The sequence below is a fragment of the Coregonus lavaretus genome (genome assembly GCF_964263955.1).
Source record: "Coregonus lavaretus genome assembly, chromosome: 5".
NCBI classification, from domain to species: domain Eukaryota; kingdom Metazoa; phylum Chordata; class Actinopteri; order Salmoniformes; family Salmonidae; genus Coregonus; species Coregonus lavaretus.
In genome coordinates this window covers 30333184-30351782 of record NC_139992.1, presented here as the reverse complement: position 1 = coordinate 30351782, position 18599 = coordinate 30333184, and the positions used below count along the sequence as shown (strand labels likewise).

Sequence of the window (18599 nt, the reverse complement as noted above, 5' to 3'; positions counted from 1 at the left end):
TTGACCCTGGGCAGTCAGTCGACTGCTATTCCCTCTCCCAGCCTCCAGTTGGCTCGTTGGAAGATCAGTCAACTTCTAGTAAATCTGTTTTCATTTCAACAACCAGGGCTTGACATGAAAATGTTTAGCTTGTCCGAAAGCTGAAGTCACAAAACAAAACAAAAAGGTCCGTAACACCATCGGCCAAAAGTGTGACTGAAAATGAGTGAAGTATAATTTTTGGCGCTTGCCCATAGACTATAGCTCAATTGGTAGAGCATGGCGCTTGTAACGCCTGGGTAGTGGGTTCGATCCCCAGGACCACCCATACGTAAAAATGTATGCGCACATGACTGTAAGTCGCTTTGGATAAAAGCGTCTGCTAAATGGCATATTATTATTATAGACCACGTGTCAGACTCGTTCCACGGAGGGCCGAGTGTCTGTGGGTTTTCACTCCTCCCTTGTACTTAATTGATGAATTAAGGTCCCTGATTAATAAGGAACTCCCCTACCTGGTTGTCTAGGTCTCCATAGCATGCCATCCAAAATAATTAAAAAAAATTTTTTTTTAAAGAAGAAATACTGCTACACATTTGGCTGGCATGCTATGGGAAGGATGAGAAGAATTATGACATTGACGAGCCTCGCTGGCTGTGCGTCTTGTGATGGGTTGTAAATCATCATGGACTGCAGAGCAACTCTGCTCTCCTCAGAACTGGAAAATTTGAAACGTCTCTTATCAGGCCTAGGCTACTATATGCGTTATAGGTAGGTTACACATTGCTAGAATAATATAGAAATAGACATAAGACAACTACACATTTATTTCATAAGCATTCCTCAGCTGTAGCCTAAGTTTTTGACTCCTCGTTGGATTTTTCAATCTTGGTATTGTTTGTCATGCAAAATAAATCTGTGAATGAGAATAGCATAGACTTCGACTTTCATAATTATTCCCATTTAAAAGCTGCAACTTTAGGACATGAAACACTAAAATAGTTCGGAAAATACACTTCATAATTTGAATGTGTCTTATTGCTTTTATGATATTTTAATTAGTAGGATTAGGCTTTTGGTTGTTTGGTTTTTCTGGCCTCGCTTCATTTCTGTCTAATAATGCTTTGCTCAACTACAAGGTTTGTTCAAATTTCTCATTCGATTTTTATATATTGCTATTGTTTCTTCTCTCTCTCTCATTATTACCGTAAGCCTCCCATGTTTTTGGGTTATTCAAAAACAACAAAACTTTGAGATAGCCTAGAACTCTGTTAGATTCATTCATTGCTTGATCATGAAAAAGAGTGGCAGGAGAATTAAACTGAAAAAGGCATAGTAGGCCAAGTCATATCAAATGGAGAGAGAAAAAATGTATAATTCTGACAGGATATTTTGTGCTACTTTGGTGAGACTTTTAGCTCTGTCTATATTGTTCTCTTGCTTTGTGTAAATATAACTTATTTATAGAAATGTGTTATAGCACATAGGAATATACAGTGGGGAAAAAAAGTATTTAGTCAGCCACCAATTGTGCAAGTTCTCCCACTTAAAAAGATGAGAGGCCTGTAATTTTCATCATAGGTACACGTCAACTATGACAGACAAATTGAGGAAAAAAAATCCAGAAAATCACATTGTAGGATTTTTTATGAATTTATTTGCAAATTATGGTGGAAAATAAGTATTTATTTGGATTATGACAGGACACTGTGTTTTTCTGATGGTGTTAAGTCAGCTTTCATTAATATTACGAAAGGTGTCCCACAGGGATCTATATTAGGTCCTGTACTTTTTACTGTCCATATAAACAATGTTGTTCTATCTGCATTTTTTATTTTAATTTTTACATACACCTCTATGCAGATTTATCATAATGTACTACGCTTTATTATAGGCGATGGGTTCGGTACACATCACTGCATTCTCATAGTCTCGTAGATCGATGCCTTGCACTCTTTTTGTTTATAAAGCCCTGCTGCATAAACTTACGTACCTTACATGGTTAACTTACAGACTTACGAGAAACCAGACTCGGTCTCAGGAATGGGTAACTCTGGAGATCCCTTCGATCTCCACTGAGTTAGGTAAATCTGCTTTTAGTTTTTTTTGCTGCTTACTTGTCCAAGGTTCTCTAAAATTGGATGAATTGGTGCCTCTAGGGCAATTGAAAAGGCTGATAGTTTGTTTTCTATGATTGTGTTTTGCTTTTAGTGTATTGATGTGAATATTGATGTGTATTATTAACGTGTAAAGTGTATATTTATGTAGGTCTCATCTGAGAAAGACACATTGGTCTCAGCATGACTCCCTGTTGAAAAAAAGGTTAAAAAAAGAAAAAAGGGAGTATTTCAATATTTATATAAATACTATGTATTTGAATATGTTCAAATGCATGCCAATACTTTCCAAGTGTATTTCCAAATACATTTAAAAATAAAATAAATACCAAAATACTTACTTCCAAATGTCTTTGAAAGTAATTAAAATGCCCAATATAGTATTTGAACCCAGGTCTGACACACACACGCAAACAAATAGACGCGAACGAACACACACGCGAACGAACAAAAACCCACCAACCAACCAATGAATACAGGAATTCAAGAGGAAGACAAATCTTTAACTAATTTCTGTCTCCTCACACCTAATTTATTGTGCTCTCTCTCTGTCTTTTACTCTCCTTATTTTGTGCACTTTCCCTCAGTCTATCATTAGTCTGCTGCAGGAGACAACACACTGACATGAAAGCAGAACAAAATTATACAACACATTCCCTTGACATGAGATCCAATCAAACCATCATAACTCATACAACAGAAGTGTTCACCCTAAACTGTCTCTCTCTCTGCTCTCCTCTCCCTAGCCCTTTCAAAACCACTAAAGCACCACAGCCCTCTCAAATATAAATTGTTATATTTCATTGACTCTCACTCTCTCAGCAGCATTCTCTCCTACTTCCACACCAACCATTTGAATGTGAGACGCAAGACATTTAGTCCCCCCTGATTAGAGATGAATACAGTTCAATGTGACATGAGTGGGACTCTGGAGTCTAACAATGTGAAGGTTAGTCAAGAACAAGACTGCACTACAAAGGAGCCATTTGATAAGGGCTTCTGTTCGGTATTCATGATGAGAACAGTGAGAACACCATTAGAGCCTAACGTTAATGAGAAGCATTTGAATGACAAAGCATGGACATTATGGGGAACATCAGAAGTATTTAACCACAGTCAATTAACAGATTTCCTGTGTCCCAAACAGCACGCTATTCCCTATTTAGTGTGCTACATTTGACCAGGGCCCATAGGGGGCATCATTAGGGCTCTGGTCAAAAGTATTGCACTATATACAGGATAGGGTGCCATTTTAATGCCAGATTAATTAACACATTGGGATTCTTAGAAGGCAGGAGACTCATTCCTGGGAGAAAACTTGTCTCTAATTACAATGAGAAACTACAGACTTTGCTTATAGCGTTGGTTCAAACTTATGAGGAGACCTGTGTGTGTGTGTGTGCGTGTGTGTGTGTGTGTGTGTGTGTGTATGTATAAGTGTGCGCGTGCATGCGTGTGTCTATTGGGTTCAAACCTTTAAGGAGCTGTGTGTTGAGTTAATGAGCGATATGTTAAATTGTAAAAAAAACATTTTACATTTGAGTCATTTAGCAGATGCTCTTATCCAGAGCGACTTACAGGAACAATTAGGGTTAAATGCCTTGCTCAAGGGCACAGAGAGATTTTTCACCTAGTCGGCTCGGGGATTCAAACCAGCACTCTTTTGGTTACTGGCCCAACGCTATTAACCACTAGGCTACCTTCTCTGTTACAAGTCAACAGAGAAAAGGCCACCAAACATGTCACAGTAATAAATGTAAATTCCTGGCAAAGTATGGTTCATTTATAAGTATTTACCGGTAATTTACAGTAGACGTGTACTGTAGGATCAAGAAAATGGAGATGGGATTTCAACACTGGAAACTCAAAACGATAAAGAGAGAAAGAACTGAAGTTCTCAAGGAGGACTGGTAAAGTTCAATCTCTGTTTAAGAACAGTCTCTTTCTAACTCCAGAGTGGGTAAATCTAACATGCGACCTAAAGACATTTATCTAGTCTCAATTTCCCTCCCTGCATAAATTTGGTTGTTAAATATAGCCAAGTCCAAACTGAGCAGAGACGTCAGAAATTTGGAATACAAATGCCTTGGTCTGGGGCTAGGGTATACAGATGGGGCATGGGGCTGGGCTAGATCTGGCAGTAGGGTATAGCGTTAGGTCTGGGGTTGATGAATCTGGGTCTAGAACTGGGCTGACTGCGTTCAGTGCAGGGCTCTGTCTCTGTCCCTGTTCTGTAAGAAGATGTCCACTGAATCCTGATTACACCTCTCTAATGTAAAGAAAGTATAGGTCTGGTCCTGGTCTGGCTTTGTGCAGTGCAGGGACCGGTCTCCCTCCATATTTTATAATTTTACCCCTTTTTCTCCCCAATTTTCATGATATCCAATGGGTAGTTACAGTCTTGTCCCATCGCTGCAACTCCCGTATGGACTCGGGAGAGGCGAAGGTCGAGAGCCGTGTGTCCTCCGAAACACAACCGAGCCGCACTGCTTCTTTATACAATGCCGGCTTATCCCGGAAGCCAGCCGCACCAATGTGTCGGAGGAAACACCGTACACCTGGCGAACGTGTCAGCGTGCACTGCGCCCGGCCCGCCACAGGAGTCGCTATTGCGCGATGGGACAAGAATACCCCTGCCGGCCAAACCCTCCCCTAACCTGGACGACGCTGGGCCAATTGTGCGCCGCCCCAGGGGTCTCCCGGTCGCGGCCGGCCTCGACAGAGCCTGGACTCGAACCAGGACCTCTATTGGCACAGCTAGCACTGCGATGCAGTGCCTTAGACCACTGCGCCACTCGGGAGGCCCCACCCTGGCCTTATCCTGCTCTGTGAGGAGATGGCGGGAGGAGCGGATGGCCAGTGAATTCTGATTACACCTCTGTAATCTAAAGTAATGAGAGGAGCTCATGCTCTGGTGGCTCCAGCTTCCCCCAGCGGACTAGAAGCCAGCCAGCCACCGCTCTGTTAAAGGCCATACTGACCCGCCGCTGATTGGGGATGACACACAGCAGTCAGGGTGTGTGTGTGTGTGTGTTTGTGTGTTTGTGTGTTTGTGTGTGCGTGCGATTACTCTGACAGATGGATAGACTAATTGTCATTCTGACAGACAGGAAGAGAGATATGGTCAGACAGACAGATGGACAGACAAAGAGAGAGAGAGATAGGACGTAGGGGTGTGCTCAGAGACAGGATTTCCATTCCGGAAACTGTACAGATCGAAAGAGGGAGATAGAAAGAGCGAGAGCACAAGGGGAGGGAGGGGTGAGAAAGATGGAGGGGAAGAGGGAAAGGAACACAGGAAAGGAGAGGGGAGAGAGAGAGAGAGAGAGAGAGGACAGGAGAGCTGAGAGGAAGAGAGAGAAAGGGAGAGAGGAGAAGAAGAGAGAGAGAGAGAGAGAGAGGAGAAGAGGAGAGAGAGAGCAAGGATAGAGAGGAGAGAGGGAGCACTCACCATCGATCCTGCTGACCAACTCCTCCAGAGCCTTGACTTTCCTTTGGATCCCCGGCTGGGCAAATGTGTAGTTGTCCTTGATTGGAGAGATGGACAGAAAAGAAAGAAAGAGAAAGAGAGCGAGAGCGAGAGAGAGAGATATTTATTGGTGAGGCCTGACTTACTAGGGGTGATGGCAGCACTATTATCGATTTGATTTAAAAACAGAGACAAGACTGTTGTACCAAACTGTTGCTTCAAACACTCATGTACTTCAGTAAAGAAAAAGAGGATTTGTGTGAGGAATAGTAATGATGACAAATGAACAAACAACTGTGTATACTACCTGAGGGACACTAACACACAGAGCATACACATCATAGTCTCATTCAAGGGTGAGCAGCTAGCTACCACAGCTTGTGATCACCCTGTGGCCATTTTGAAGGGAAAGGGAGGTCACACACACACACACACACACACACAAACACACACACACACACACACACACACAGAGACAGAGAGAGTGAGAACAGGAGAAGGAGAGGTGAGCTCTCCTCTCAACCACTAAACACATGCTGACAGGAGATTAAATGCAACATTTACAGTCTAAATGCAAATATCAGACAGCAGGGCTTAAAGGGGGGCTGAACTCACTGATTTTGCATCCGTTTTCCTCCTCCTCATTACTACATTTGACTGTTTTGGGAACAGAATATATGTTTATGACTACTACCGATGCCACATAGGCTGCTTTTCAACCAGAGAAGTCGTTTTTTGGTTCAGTTCCTATTAAAAGTACTGAGACCATTATACATGCAATGATGTTAACTTTAGCCACAGTATGAATAGATGACAGTTCTTTGAAGAGCTAAGACCATTACGCATCCATTGATGTCGCCTTTAGCCACAGTATGAATAGATTATACCTTTTGAAGAGCTAATGATGTCTCCTTATAGCATGGTGAAGAGGGTATCCATCTACTGGGGACATGTAAGATCAGCTTTATTAAACAAGCTCCATTTAGAGAGTGCTTATGGGTGTGCTAATAACATAGGCAAACAGGAATTGGAAATGGAAAAGTCCTAATGTACAATCTGTCATTGGAAGTGGACTTTACATAGTGGAGCACATCATGTTCATTTGACATGTACAGACAAGCCCAGTTTTTATCCTAAAGTACATTTAAGTAATCAAATCGTTTCTTATTTGATTAAGGGCTTCATGGACGAAAAGCAACAGCCTCACAGCAGGCCTTGGATCTACCCTGCATTTAAAATCAAATCAACTTTTATTGGTCACATACACGTGTTTAGCAGATGTTATTGCGGGTGAAGCGAAATGCTTGTGTTTCTAGCTCTGACAGTGCAGTAATATCTAACAAGTAATATCTAACAATTTCACAACATATACCCAAAATACACACATCTAAGTAAAGCAATGGAATGAAGAATATATAAATAAATATATGGACGAGCAATGTCAGAGCGGCATAGACTAAGATACAGTAGAATAGTATAGAATACAGTATATATGAGTAATGCAAGATATGTTAACATTATTAAAGTGACTAGTGTTCCATTTATTAAAGTGGCCAGTGATTTCTAATATATGTATATAGGCAGCAGCCTCTAATGTGCTAGTGATGGCTATTTAACAGTCTGATGGCCTTGAGATAAAAGCTGTTTTTCATTCTCTCGGTCCCAGCTTTGATGCACCTGTACTGACCTCGCCTTCTGGATGATAGCGGGGTGAACAGGCAGTGGCTCGGGTGGTTGTTGTCCTTGATTATCTTTTTGGCCTTCCTGTGACATCAGGTGCTGTAGGTGTCCTGGAGGGCTGGTAGTTTGCCCCCGGAGATGCGTTGGGCAGACCAAATCACCCTCTAATGTAAAAGTTTGTGGTTTTAGGTGCCATGCCACATTTCTTCAGCCTCCTGAGGTTGAAGAGGCACTGTTGCGCCTTCACCACACTGTCTGTGTGGGTGGACCATTTCAGTTTGTCAGTGATGTGTACGCAGAGGAACATGAAGATTTCTACCTTCTCCACTGCAGTCCCGTCGATGTGGATACGGGGGTGCTCCCGCTGCTGTTTCCTGAAGTCAACGATCATCTCCTTTGTTTTGTTGACATTGAGTGAGATGTTATTTTCCTGGCACCACACTACCAGAGCCCTCACCTCCTCCCTGTAGGCTGTCTCGTCATTGTTGGCAATCAAGCCTACTACTGTTGTGTCGTCTGCAAACTTGATGATTGAGTTGGAGGCGTGCTTGGCCACGCAGTCATGGGTGAACAGGGAGTACAGGAAGGGACTGAGCACGCACCCTTGTGGGGCCCCAGTGTTGAGGATCAGCGAAGTGGAGGTGTTGTTTCCTAACTTCACCACCTGGGGGCGGCCCGTCAGGAAGTCCAGGACCCAGTTGCACAGGGTGCAGTTCAGACCCAGGGCCTCGAGCTTAATGATGAGCTTGGAGGGTACTATGGTGTTGAATGCTGAGCTATAGTCAATGAACAGCATTCTTACATAGGTATTCCTCTTGTCCAGATGGGATAGGGCAGTGTGCAGTGTGATGGCAATTGCATCATCTGTGGATCTATTGGGGCGGTAAGTAAATTGAAGTGGGTCTAGGGTGGCAGGTAAGGTAGAGGTGATATGATCCTTGACTAGTCTCTCAAAGCACTTAATGATGACAGAAGTGAGTGCTACGGGGCGATAGTCATTTAGTTCAGTTACCTTTGCTTTCTTGGGTACATGTCAGACCAGCGTTGAATAGTCCTTTGCACAGGTACTTCCTGTTTGAGTTTCTGCCTATAGGAAGGGAGGAGCAAAATGGAGTTGTGGTCAGATTTTCCGAAAGGTGGGCGGGGGAGGGCCTTGTATGCATCCCGGTATTTGGAGTAGCAGTGGTCGAGTGTTTTAGCAGCGCGAGCACTGCAGTCGATGTGTTGATAGAACTTCAGCAACCTTTGTTAAAATCCCCAGCTACAATAAATGCAGCCTCAGGATATGTGGTTTCCAGTTTGCATAAACTCCAGTGAAGTTCTTTGAGGGCCGTCGTGGTATCGGCTTGAGGGGAGATATACACGGTCGGCATTTGATTGTGAGGTATTCTAGGTCGGGTGAACCAAAGGACTTGAGTTCCTGTATGTTATCACAATTACACTATGTCGTTAATCATAAAACATACACCTCCGCCCTTCTGCTTCCCGAAGAGATATTTATTCCTGTCTGCGCGATGAACTGAGCACCCAACTGGCTGGACCGACTCGGACAGTATATCCTGAGAGAGACATGTTTCCGTGAAACAGAGTATGTTACCATCCCCTGGAAAGAAACCCTCGCCCTGAGCTCGTCAACTTTATTATGCAGAGACTGTACATTAGCGAGTAATATACTCAGAAGCGGTGGGTGGTGTGCACGCCTCCTAAGTCGGACTAGAAGGCCGCTCCAAGTACCTCTCCTCCGGCGTTGTTTTGGGTTGGCCTCTGGAATCAGTTCAATTGCCCTGAGGAGTGCGAACAACGGATCCGCTTGGGAAAGTCATATTCCTGGTCGTAATGCTGGTAGTGCTGGTGAGTTACCGCCGCTCTGATAGCCAATAGTTCTTCCCGGCTGTATGTAATAACACAAACAATTTTCTGGGCTAATAATGTAAGAAATAATACATTAAAAAAAACAAAATACTGCAAAGTTTCCTAAGAGCTAGAAGCAAGGCAGCCCTCTCTGTCGGTGGCATTTTCCCCAATTTACGAAACTCTAAATGATTAAATCATAGGCTGAGTCTCTGTAAGTTTAAGTTACTACAAGTGTGTGTATGTGTGTGTGTGCGTCTGTCTGTGTGTGTGCCTGCCTGTGTGTGTGCATGCGTGCCTGCATTCTGAACCATGGGAAGTACTATGGCGGGAGTGTGGCTATGCTGCTGATGTGTTGCACTTGTAGAGAGAGATGCAAGGACAAGGCGAGATGGAGAGCGAGCGAGAAACAGAGAGCGAGAGACAGAGGGAGCGAGAGACAGAGGGAGCGAGAGACAGAGGGAGCGAGAGAAAGAGGGAGCGAGACAGAGAGCGAGAGACATTAACCGACCTTCAGGCTCAGCTAGCTGTGCATCCTGCAGTGAGCGTTCTGGGGCCTGACTGTTGTGGCCATGAATACAGGAGTGGCTCTGGATACAACACACTACTGACAGTGGGGGAGAGAGATGGAGAGAGGGAGAAAGATAGAGGGTGGGGAGACAGAGATAAAGAGAGAGCGAGAGAGACAGAGAGAAACCTTGGCCTACCATCACCCCTCCCTTCACTGTGACCTCCCTGTGCTACTGTACAGCCCAGCTATAAGAAGCTACTTCAAGAAAATAATACACTATGTAGAATACACAATGACAAGGATTTCACGTAGGATGACACATAGAACTTATATTTCAATGGCTGACACAGCAGTACCGGGTCTAAGAGTGGAATCTGAATTCGCTGTATGCTGCTCATTTCTCAGGCCAGACTCCGTTGCTGTATTTAGACATGAGTGTAACAGAGGGCCATTTAGACCTCCAGAGCCCTCCCTTCCTGCTTGCTTATACAGTGGGGAAAAAAAGTATTTAGTCAGCCACCAATTGTGCAAGTTCTCCCACTTAAAAAGATGAGAAAAAAAAAAAATCCAGAAAATCACATTGTAGGATTTGTAATGAATTTATTTGCAAATTATGGTGGAAAATAAGTATTTGGTCACCTACAAACAAGCAAGATTTCTGGCTCTCACAGACCTGTAACTTCTTCTTTAAGAGGCTCCTCTGTCCTCCACTCGTTACCTGTATTAATGGCACCTGTTTGAACTTGTTATCAGTATAAAAGACACCTGTCCACAACCTCAAACAGTCACACTCCAAACTCCACTATGGCCAAGACCAAAGAGCTGTCAAAGGACACCAGCAACAAAATTGTAGACCTGCACCAGGCTGGGAAGACTGAATCTGCAATAGGTAAGCAGCTTGGTTTGAAGAAATCAACTGTGGGAGCAATTATTTGGAAATGGAAGACATACAAGACCACTGATAATCTCCCTCGATCTGGGGCTCCACGCAAGATCTCACCCCGTGGGGTCAAAATGATCACAAGAACGGTGAGCAAAAATCCCAGAACCACACGGGGGGACCTAGTGAATGACCTGCAGAGAGCTGGGACCAAAGTAACAAAGCCTACCATCAGTAACACACTACGCCGCCAGGGACTCAAATCCTGCAGTGCCAGACGTGTCCCCCTGCTTAAGCCAGTACATGTCCAGGCCCGTCTGAAGTTTGCTAGAGTGCATTTGGATGATCCAGGAGAGGATTGGGAGAATGTCATATGAAACCAAAATATAACTTTTTGGTAAAAACTCAACTCGTCGTGTTTGGAGGACAAAGAATGCTGAGTTGCATCCAAAGAACACCATACCTACTGTGAAGCATGGGGGTGGAAACATCATGCTTTGGGGCTGTTTTTCTGCAAAGGGACCAGGACGACTGATCCGTGTAAAGGAAAGAATGAATGGGGCCATGTATCGTGAGATTTTGAGTGAAACCCTCCTTCCATCAGCAAGGGCATTGAAGATGAAACGTGGCTGGGTCTTTCAGCATGACAATGATCCCAAACACACCGCCCGGGCAACGAAGGAGTGGCTTCGTAAGAAGCATTTCAAGGTCCTGGAGTGGCCTAGCCAGTCTCCAGATCTCAACCCCATAGAAAATCTTTGGAGGGAGTTGAAAGTCTGTGTTGCCCAGCGACAGCCCCAAAACATCACTGCTCTAGAGGAGATCTGCAAGGAGGAATGGGCCAAAATACCAGAAAACCTTGTGAAGACTTACAGAAAACGTTTGACCTGTGTCATTGCCAACAAAGGGTATATAACAAAGTATTGAGAAACTTTTGTTATTGACTAAATACTTATTTTCTACCATAATTTGCAAATAAATTCATTAAAAATCCTACAATGTGATTTTCAGGATTTTTTTCCCCCTCATTTTGTCTGTCATAGTTGACGTGTACCTATGATGAAAATTACAGGCCTCTCTCATCTTTTTAAGTGGGAGAACTTGCACAATTGGTGGCTGACTAAATACTTTTTTTCCCCACTGTATATGTACTTCTATCATTTCTTCCATCCTTTGTTTCTTCCTTAACCGCGCCCTCCCTTGCTCCCCAGTGTTACCTCTACTCCTCATCTAACTCCATTCAGCAGGAGTCAGTCCATTCTCCTATAGCAGAGCTACAGGGCCAGACCAGACTAGACAGTAATCTCCCTAACCTAACCACATTAACAGTGAGTGTTCTGAATCCCCTTAGTTCACTACAGTGAGATCATATCTAGTTTGATGGTCTAAGGTCTGATGTATTAGAGAGAGTAGGGATTGAGACTTTCTGGCTCCATCTGCACACGTGCATTAGCCATGTCCTCAGGTCAACAGACCATAATATGCTGCCCAGGCACAGCTGGTCTCCCAGGTTACTGCTGCCTTCCACTATCCCTGCTCCCTCCGTGCCCTTCACCCCCCCCCCTTTCTCTGTGCCTAAATGCAATTACCTGTTAAGAGAGTGAGCAGTAGGCCAGTTTGAAGCATTCATTAAGACTAGCCCAGAGCCCGCAGCCACCAATAATTACATCAGCTTTAAGATCCCCTGCTTTAATGAAGTAGCTACTGTACCTCTCTCTCTGGTCCACTCTAAGCGCTGCTCCATGCTTCATGCAGGGAGTCATACATAGGCCTAATGGACTAGTCTTCTTCTAATGCCTCTTAAGGAGAATGTAATCTAAAAGTAACTGGAAGTAATCCGATTACGTTACTGAGTTTGGGTAATCCAAAAGTGACCTTATTGATTACAATTGTGGACAGGTAACTTAGTAACGGATTACATTTAGAAAGTAACCTACCCAACGCTGAGGCTAAGCATGCTTAACACCTGGCCTACTGCAGAGCACTAGGGAAGTAGGGAGTGAGGCCACAGTGCAAGTGTAAGGGTTATGGTACACTTAACCTGACCCATAACCCGCAGATGATACCCTGTGATCTAGACAGTCCAGCTCAGTCAGAGGTCAGTATGAACACTGTGTGATGCTGTCCCTCATCTCTGCTTCTTCCCCTCCCTCCCTCTCTCACTTTCTCTATTGCCCTCTCTCTCTCTATCGCACACTCTCCCTCGCTCTTTGTATTGCCCTCTCTCTCTATCACCATCTCTCTCTATCGCCATCTCTCTATCCCTCCCTTCCTCTTCCTCCCTTTCTCGCTCCCCATCTCTCCACAAAGCCACAGCTCTAGACAGTCTGTGATAAAGTACTTGACTGTAGCTTTGATCCTCTGAGGCAATGGCAGGAAATCTCCACATTCTACACTCTGGTCTTCTTTCTTCTTTTATTTTATCGCTGTTCTGTTATTCTCAACAAGAAACCATCGGGTCACTGTCTGTCTCTGTCCTCACCAACAATGACAACTATTCCCCTTTTCATCCCAGGAATGACAAGAATCTCACGATCGATGTAGGGCCAAATGATGTTTTCAGGGTTGCCATTTCTTCCCCTTTCTATTCTGTTAGTGGCTTCTTTGGAGACTGAGGCGATTTAATGTGTGTGTCGGCACCCATCAACAAAGTGAACAACAACAGAGGACAACAGAGAAAGTGTGCCTGTCTGTATGTCTGTCGCTGGAGGCGTCTGTTAGAGATGACAGCTACAGATAACCCTGAGTCACAATAGACCTGCTGAACACCAGGCTGTATACACACACCCCTACAAACACACAGGAGGCGTGTTGAGGAGGACAAAGCCATATTGACGCACCTCCATCAACCTTCTCTCCATCTATCTATCCCTCTGCTGACTGGCGGATGGCTGTGTGTGTGTGTGTGTGTGTGTTCAGGGATAACCTCGCTGCTCACTGTGTGGGAACAATCAGCAATCATGGGCTTATCTGAAAAAGATCTCACTCACACTGAGAACCTGTCCTCTCCTCTTCTCCCCCTACATTCCCCTGCCTCTCTAATTCTTGGACTCATTGATTGTGAGTGCTCTGACATATTTTAACGGGGTCTTCAAGGTACTTAAATGTGCATGTGAATGGGGTCTTATAGTTTGAGAATGTGTTGGATGTGTCAGCGAAAGGACTGAATATAGAGAGAGCTTGAGTGTTGGCTGTGTGTGTGTGTGTCAGAAACAAGGAGAATATGAGTGACAGGTCTCTCTATGAGCTGTGTGAGTGAGTAGCTAGCGGAGCTGAAAAAGAGGCATCCAGCTGTCAATAAAAGGTAGGGGAGAGAGTCGCAGTCAGCCAGAAAAACTCCCTCTTCCCCCTTCCTCCCTATCCCTCCCTCCCCGTCTCATTCCATTCTCCCAGTCTTTCATGCCTCCCTCTCGATGTCTCCCCCCTGCCTGCCTGCCTCCCTCCCCTTCCCTCCCTCTGCATGAGTCTCCCTCCCAATGTTTCTCCTTACATCCCTATTGTCTCATTCTCCTCCCTCTCTCCAGGGCTCCAGACTGTGACCATTTAGTCACATTTTGCGACCCTTTGACTTGGCTGTGCAAGTAACATTTTGAATTGGTCGACCTGCACATTTTTACATGGTCACCTCCTATTTTTAGGAGGCTAAAACCATGATTTGGTCAAACAGAAAAGTAAATTATCCTCATAATTCTTGTAATGAAAGTGTCTGCATGTGTTGAGCAAGCCACTCGCTCTCCTTTCTCGGGAAAAATGCTCTGGGAGAAAAAAAGTGGTTCTGATTGTATAACATTTAAAAATCCAATAGCGGGGAAAACACAGTGATCCTGTTGTCACAGTTAAGGAGGTTCTCAGCTTTGTGTACTTTTTTTTTTTAATCAACTCTCCATTTTGAGCACAATAGTAACTATTTTACAACCAAGACATTTGATATGGCTTTGAGATACAGAGTGGGAGAAATGCGCATTGGCCATTGTGATTGCATAGGCCTCATTGGTCTTAAGGCTACAACTGCAATGGTTTTTGGAGATTACATTAACTATCACATGGCTACTAGTGGGTATTACAGTATATTTAGAGTTATTTTAACAGTAAAATATAACAACAGCAGCCTAATTGTCTACCCAAAATGCATGACAATCACTGGATTAGGTTGCACATTAGAATATTTTGAATCACAACATGTCCCGTGAAGCTCAGTTGGTAGAGCATGGCACTTGCGACGCCAGGGTTGTGGGTTCGATTCCCACGGGGGGGCCAGTATGAAAAATGTATGCACTCACTAACTGTAAGTCGCTCTGGATAAGAGCGTCTGCTAAATGACTAAAATGTAAATGTAACCAAACAAGTGTATTCTTGAATACCATCTCAGTAGTCTATTACACTTTTTAATAAAGCACTGAATGACATTATGAGATGACACAATTTTGTTCAATTGTGTGACCTGCGAAGAAAAATGGGAGTGACCAAATTATGGACTGGTGCCACCAACTGAAAATGTATGTCTGGAGCCTTGCTCTCCCTGCCTAACCCCTGGCTCTCCCTCTCCTCTACTCTCATTCTCTTCCCTCTCTCCCTCTGGCTCTCCTCTTCTCCTCCCTCCCCCTCTCCATATCTCCCCCGCCTCCCTCCTGGGCACAGTTGAATCTAATTGGCAGGGGTGTGCTAGGGTGAGATATTCCCGCAAACAGAGACTGGCATCACCCAGCCCTGGGCTCCAACTACAGCCACCCCCACACACACAGGAGCAAGCTGAACCGGGCAAAAGCTATGAGTCAGGGTCCTGTTTAAACATCCCTGAGCAGTAGTTCCAGGATAGCAACCCACTGCACCGCTCACTACATCGCCTCAACACTGGCTACACCAGCAGGCTGCACCAGCCTCCCACAGCAGGGACCCTTTAGCTCACAGCTAAACCAGCAGATAGTCAAGTGTGTGTGTGTGTGTGTGTGTGTGTGTGTGTGTGTGTGTGTGTGTGTGTGGTCTCTCCAGTTGCTAGTGAGACAGACATTACACAAACCTTGCTCTTAATCCAGAGCTCTAGCTATGTCAGGGATGGGCAACTGGTGGTCCGCAGCCCCCCTTTTGAAGGCCATCGGATAAATTCCCCCCAGTCGGGGTCTCAACTTACTGTTGCGAGTTAGAATAGTAGAATACACAAGGTGCAATTTCAAAATGTTGTTGCGCGTCAGCAGTCTTTCTCTTGTTATGTCAGTCACTGTAGTCAGTCAATTAGCTCATGTCAGCAAACATATTTTAGATTGCCAAGTTATACTGAACAAAAATAAACATCCCATGTTTTCTGAGCTGATATAAAAGATCCCAGAAATGTGCCATACGCACAAAAAGCTTCTCCCTGTTAGTGAGCATTTATCCTTTGCCAAGATAATCCATCCACCTGACAAGTGCAGCATATCAAGAAGCTGATTAAACAGCATGGTCATTACACAGGTGCACCTTGTACTGGGGACAATAAAAAAGGACACTAAAATGTGCAGTTTTGTCACACAACACAATGCCACAGATGTCTCAAGTTTTGAGGGAGCGTGAGGTTGGCATGCTGACTGCAGGAATGTCCACCAGAGCTGTTGCCAGAGAATTGAATGTTAATTTCTCTACCATAAGCCGCCTCCAATGTGTAACCACACCAGCCAAGGACCTCCACATCCTGTTTCTTCACCTGCGGGATCGTCTGAGACCAGCCACCCGGACAGCTGATGAAACTATGGGTTTGCACAAACAAAGATTTTCTGCACAAACTGTCAGAAACCATCTCAGGGAAGCTCATCTGCGTGCTTGTTGTCCTCACCAGGGTCTTAACGTGACTGCAGCTCGGCATCGTAACCAACTTCATTGGGCAAATGCTCACCTTCGATGGCCACTGGCACACTGGAGAAGTGTGATCTTCACAGATGAATACTGGTTTCAACTGTACCGGGCAGATGGCAGAAAGCGTGTATGGAGTCGTGTGGGCGAGCGGTTTGCTAATGTCAACGTTGTGAACAGAGTGCTCCATGTTGTGGGTGGAGTTATGGTATGGGCAGGTATAACCTACGGACAACGAACACAATTGCATTTTATCTACGGCAATTTGAATGCAAAGAGATACCATGACAAGATCCTGAGGCTTATTGTCGCGCCATTCATCCGTCACCATAACCTCATGTTTTAGCATGCATGTCACATGGATCTGTACACAATTCCTGGAAGGTGAAAATGTCCCAGTTCATCCATGGCCTGCATACTCACCAGACATGTCACCCATTGAGCATGTTTGGGATGCTCTGGATCAACGTGTACGACAGTGTGTTCCAGTTCCCACCTATATCCTGTAACTTCGTAAAGCCATTGAAGAGGAGTGGTACAACATTCCACGGGCCACAATCAACAGCCTGATCAACTACATGCGAAGGAGATGTGCCGCGCTGCATGAGGCATATGGTGGTCACACCAGATGATGACTGGTTTTCTGATCCACGCCACTACTATTTTTTTTAAAGGTATTTTTGACATAACAGATGCTTAGATTATGGCCTAATGAATTTACTTCAATTGACTGATTTCCTTATATGAACTTTAACTCAGTAAAATCTTTGAAAATGTTGCATGTTACATTTATATTTTTGTTCAGTGTAGTTTAGCGGCGAGCTATCTAAACTTGTTATCATGGTCAAATTACCGGCCGGGGGCCCCCATTGATTTTGTTAGTGAGTCTCACTCAGATATCACATTAAAAACTGCAAACATTTATCTCCACCCCATGGCAAAATGTGTAGTATTGCAGGAAGTTAGCTGTAAAACAGATCATTTTCCTCTCCACCCCAAGGCCAAATTAGTAGAATTATATGAAATTAATTATAAAATTGCTACTGTAAATCTTCTCTCTGCCCCAAGGCAAAAATGTGTAGAATTGCAGCAAACCCTTTAAAACTGTAACTTTTTCTCTACACCCAATGGCAAAATGTGTAGAATTGCAAAAAATTCATTAAAACTAAAATCATGTCTCTCCGCTGTCAAGAGGGGGGCCAATAATATGTTTGTCTCACAATGTTGGGGTGGGGGGGGGGGGGTACAAAGACCCGAGAGCAACTGCGACCCCCCTCTTCCTGTTGGAAGGTAAACCTTCCGCCCAGCCCGAGGTCCTGAGTGCTCTGGAGCAGGTTTTCATCAAGGATCTCTGTACTTTGCTCTCTTCATTTTTCCCTCGATCCTGACAAGTCTCCCAGTCCCTGACACTGAAAAACATCCCCACAGCATGATGCTGCCACCACCCTGCTTCTAGGGATGGTGCCAGGTTACCTCCAGAAATGATGCTTGGCATTCCGGCCAAATAGTTCAATCTTGCTTTCATCAGACCAGAGAATGGTCTGAGAGTCCTTTAGGTGCCTTTTGACAAACTCCAAGCAGGCTGTCATGTGCCTTTTACTGAGGAATGGCTTCCTTCTGGCCACTCTAACATAAAGGCCTGATTGGTGGAGTGCTGCAGATATGGTTGTCCTTCTGGAAGGTTCTCCCATCTCCACAGAGGAACTCTGGAGCTCTGTCAGAGTGATCATTGAGTTCTTGGTCACCTCCCTGACCAAGGGCCTTCTCCCCTGATTGCTCAGTTGTTCCAAACTTCTTCCATTTAAGAATGATGGAGGCCACTGAGTTCTTGGGGACCTTCAATGGATTTGTTCCCTTCCCCAGATCTGTGCCTCGACACAATCCTGTCTTGGCGCTCTACAGACAATTCCTTCGCCCTCATGGCTTGTTTTTTGCTCTGACATGCACTGTCAACTGTGGGACCTTATATAGACAGGTGTGTGCCTTTCCAATTCATGTCCAATCAATTGAATTTACCACAGGTGGACTCCAATCAAGTTGTAGAAACATCTCAAGTATGATCAATGGAAACAGGATGCAGCTGAGCTCAATTTCGAGTCTCATAGCAAAGGGTCTGAATACTTATGTAGATAACGTATTTCATTTTTATTTTATACATTTGCACAAATTTCTAACAACCTGTTTTCGCTTTGTAATAATAATCCTCAGCCCAACCCTAGTGTGTGGGCTAGCTAGCCAGTGTTTAACATCTCTGTATGTTTGTTTGTCTGTCTGCATCTAGTTAAGTAG

General features: G+C 44.5%; 1 protein-coding gene across 1 annotated transcript in view; it reads right to left on the bottom strand.

Annotated features, from left to right (window-relative positions):
• Positions 1-18599, bottom strand: part of LOC311129131 (TBC1 domain family member 22B-like) — a 193745-nt gene that overhangs the window by 68588 nt on the left and 106558 nt on the right. Inside the window, exon 11 of the mRNA XM_084161423.1 lies at positions 5548-5623. Coding sequence (XP_084017549.1) covers positions 5548-5623 — 76 coding nt within the window. The remainder of the gene's footprint in view (positions 1-5547; positions 5624-18599) is intronic.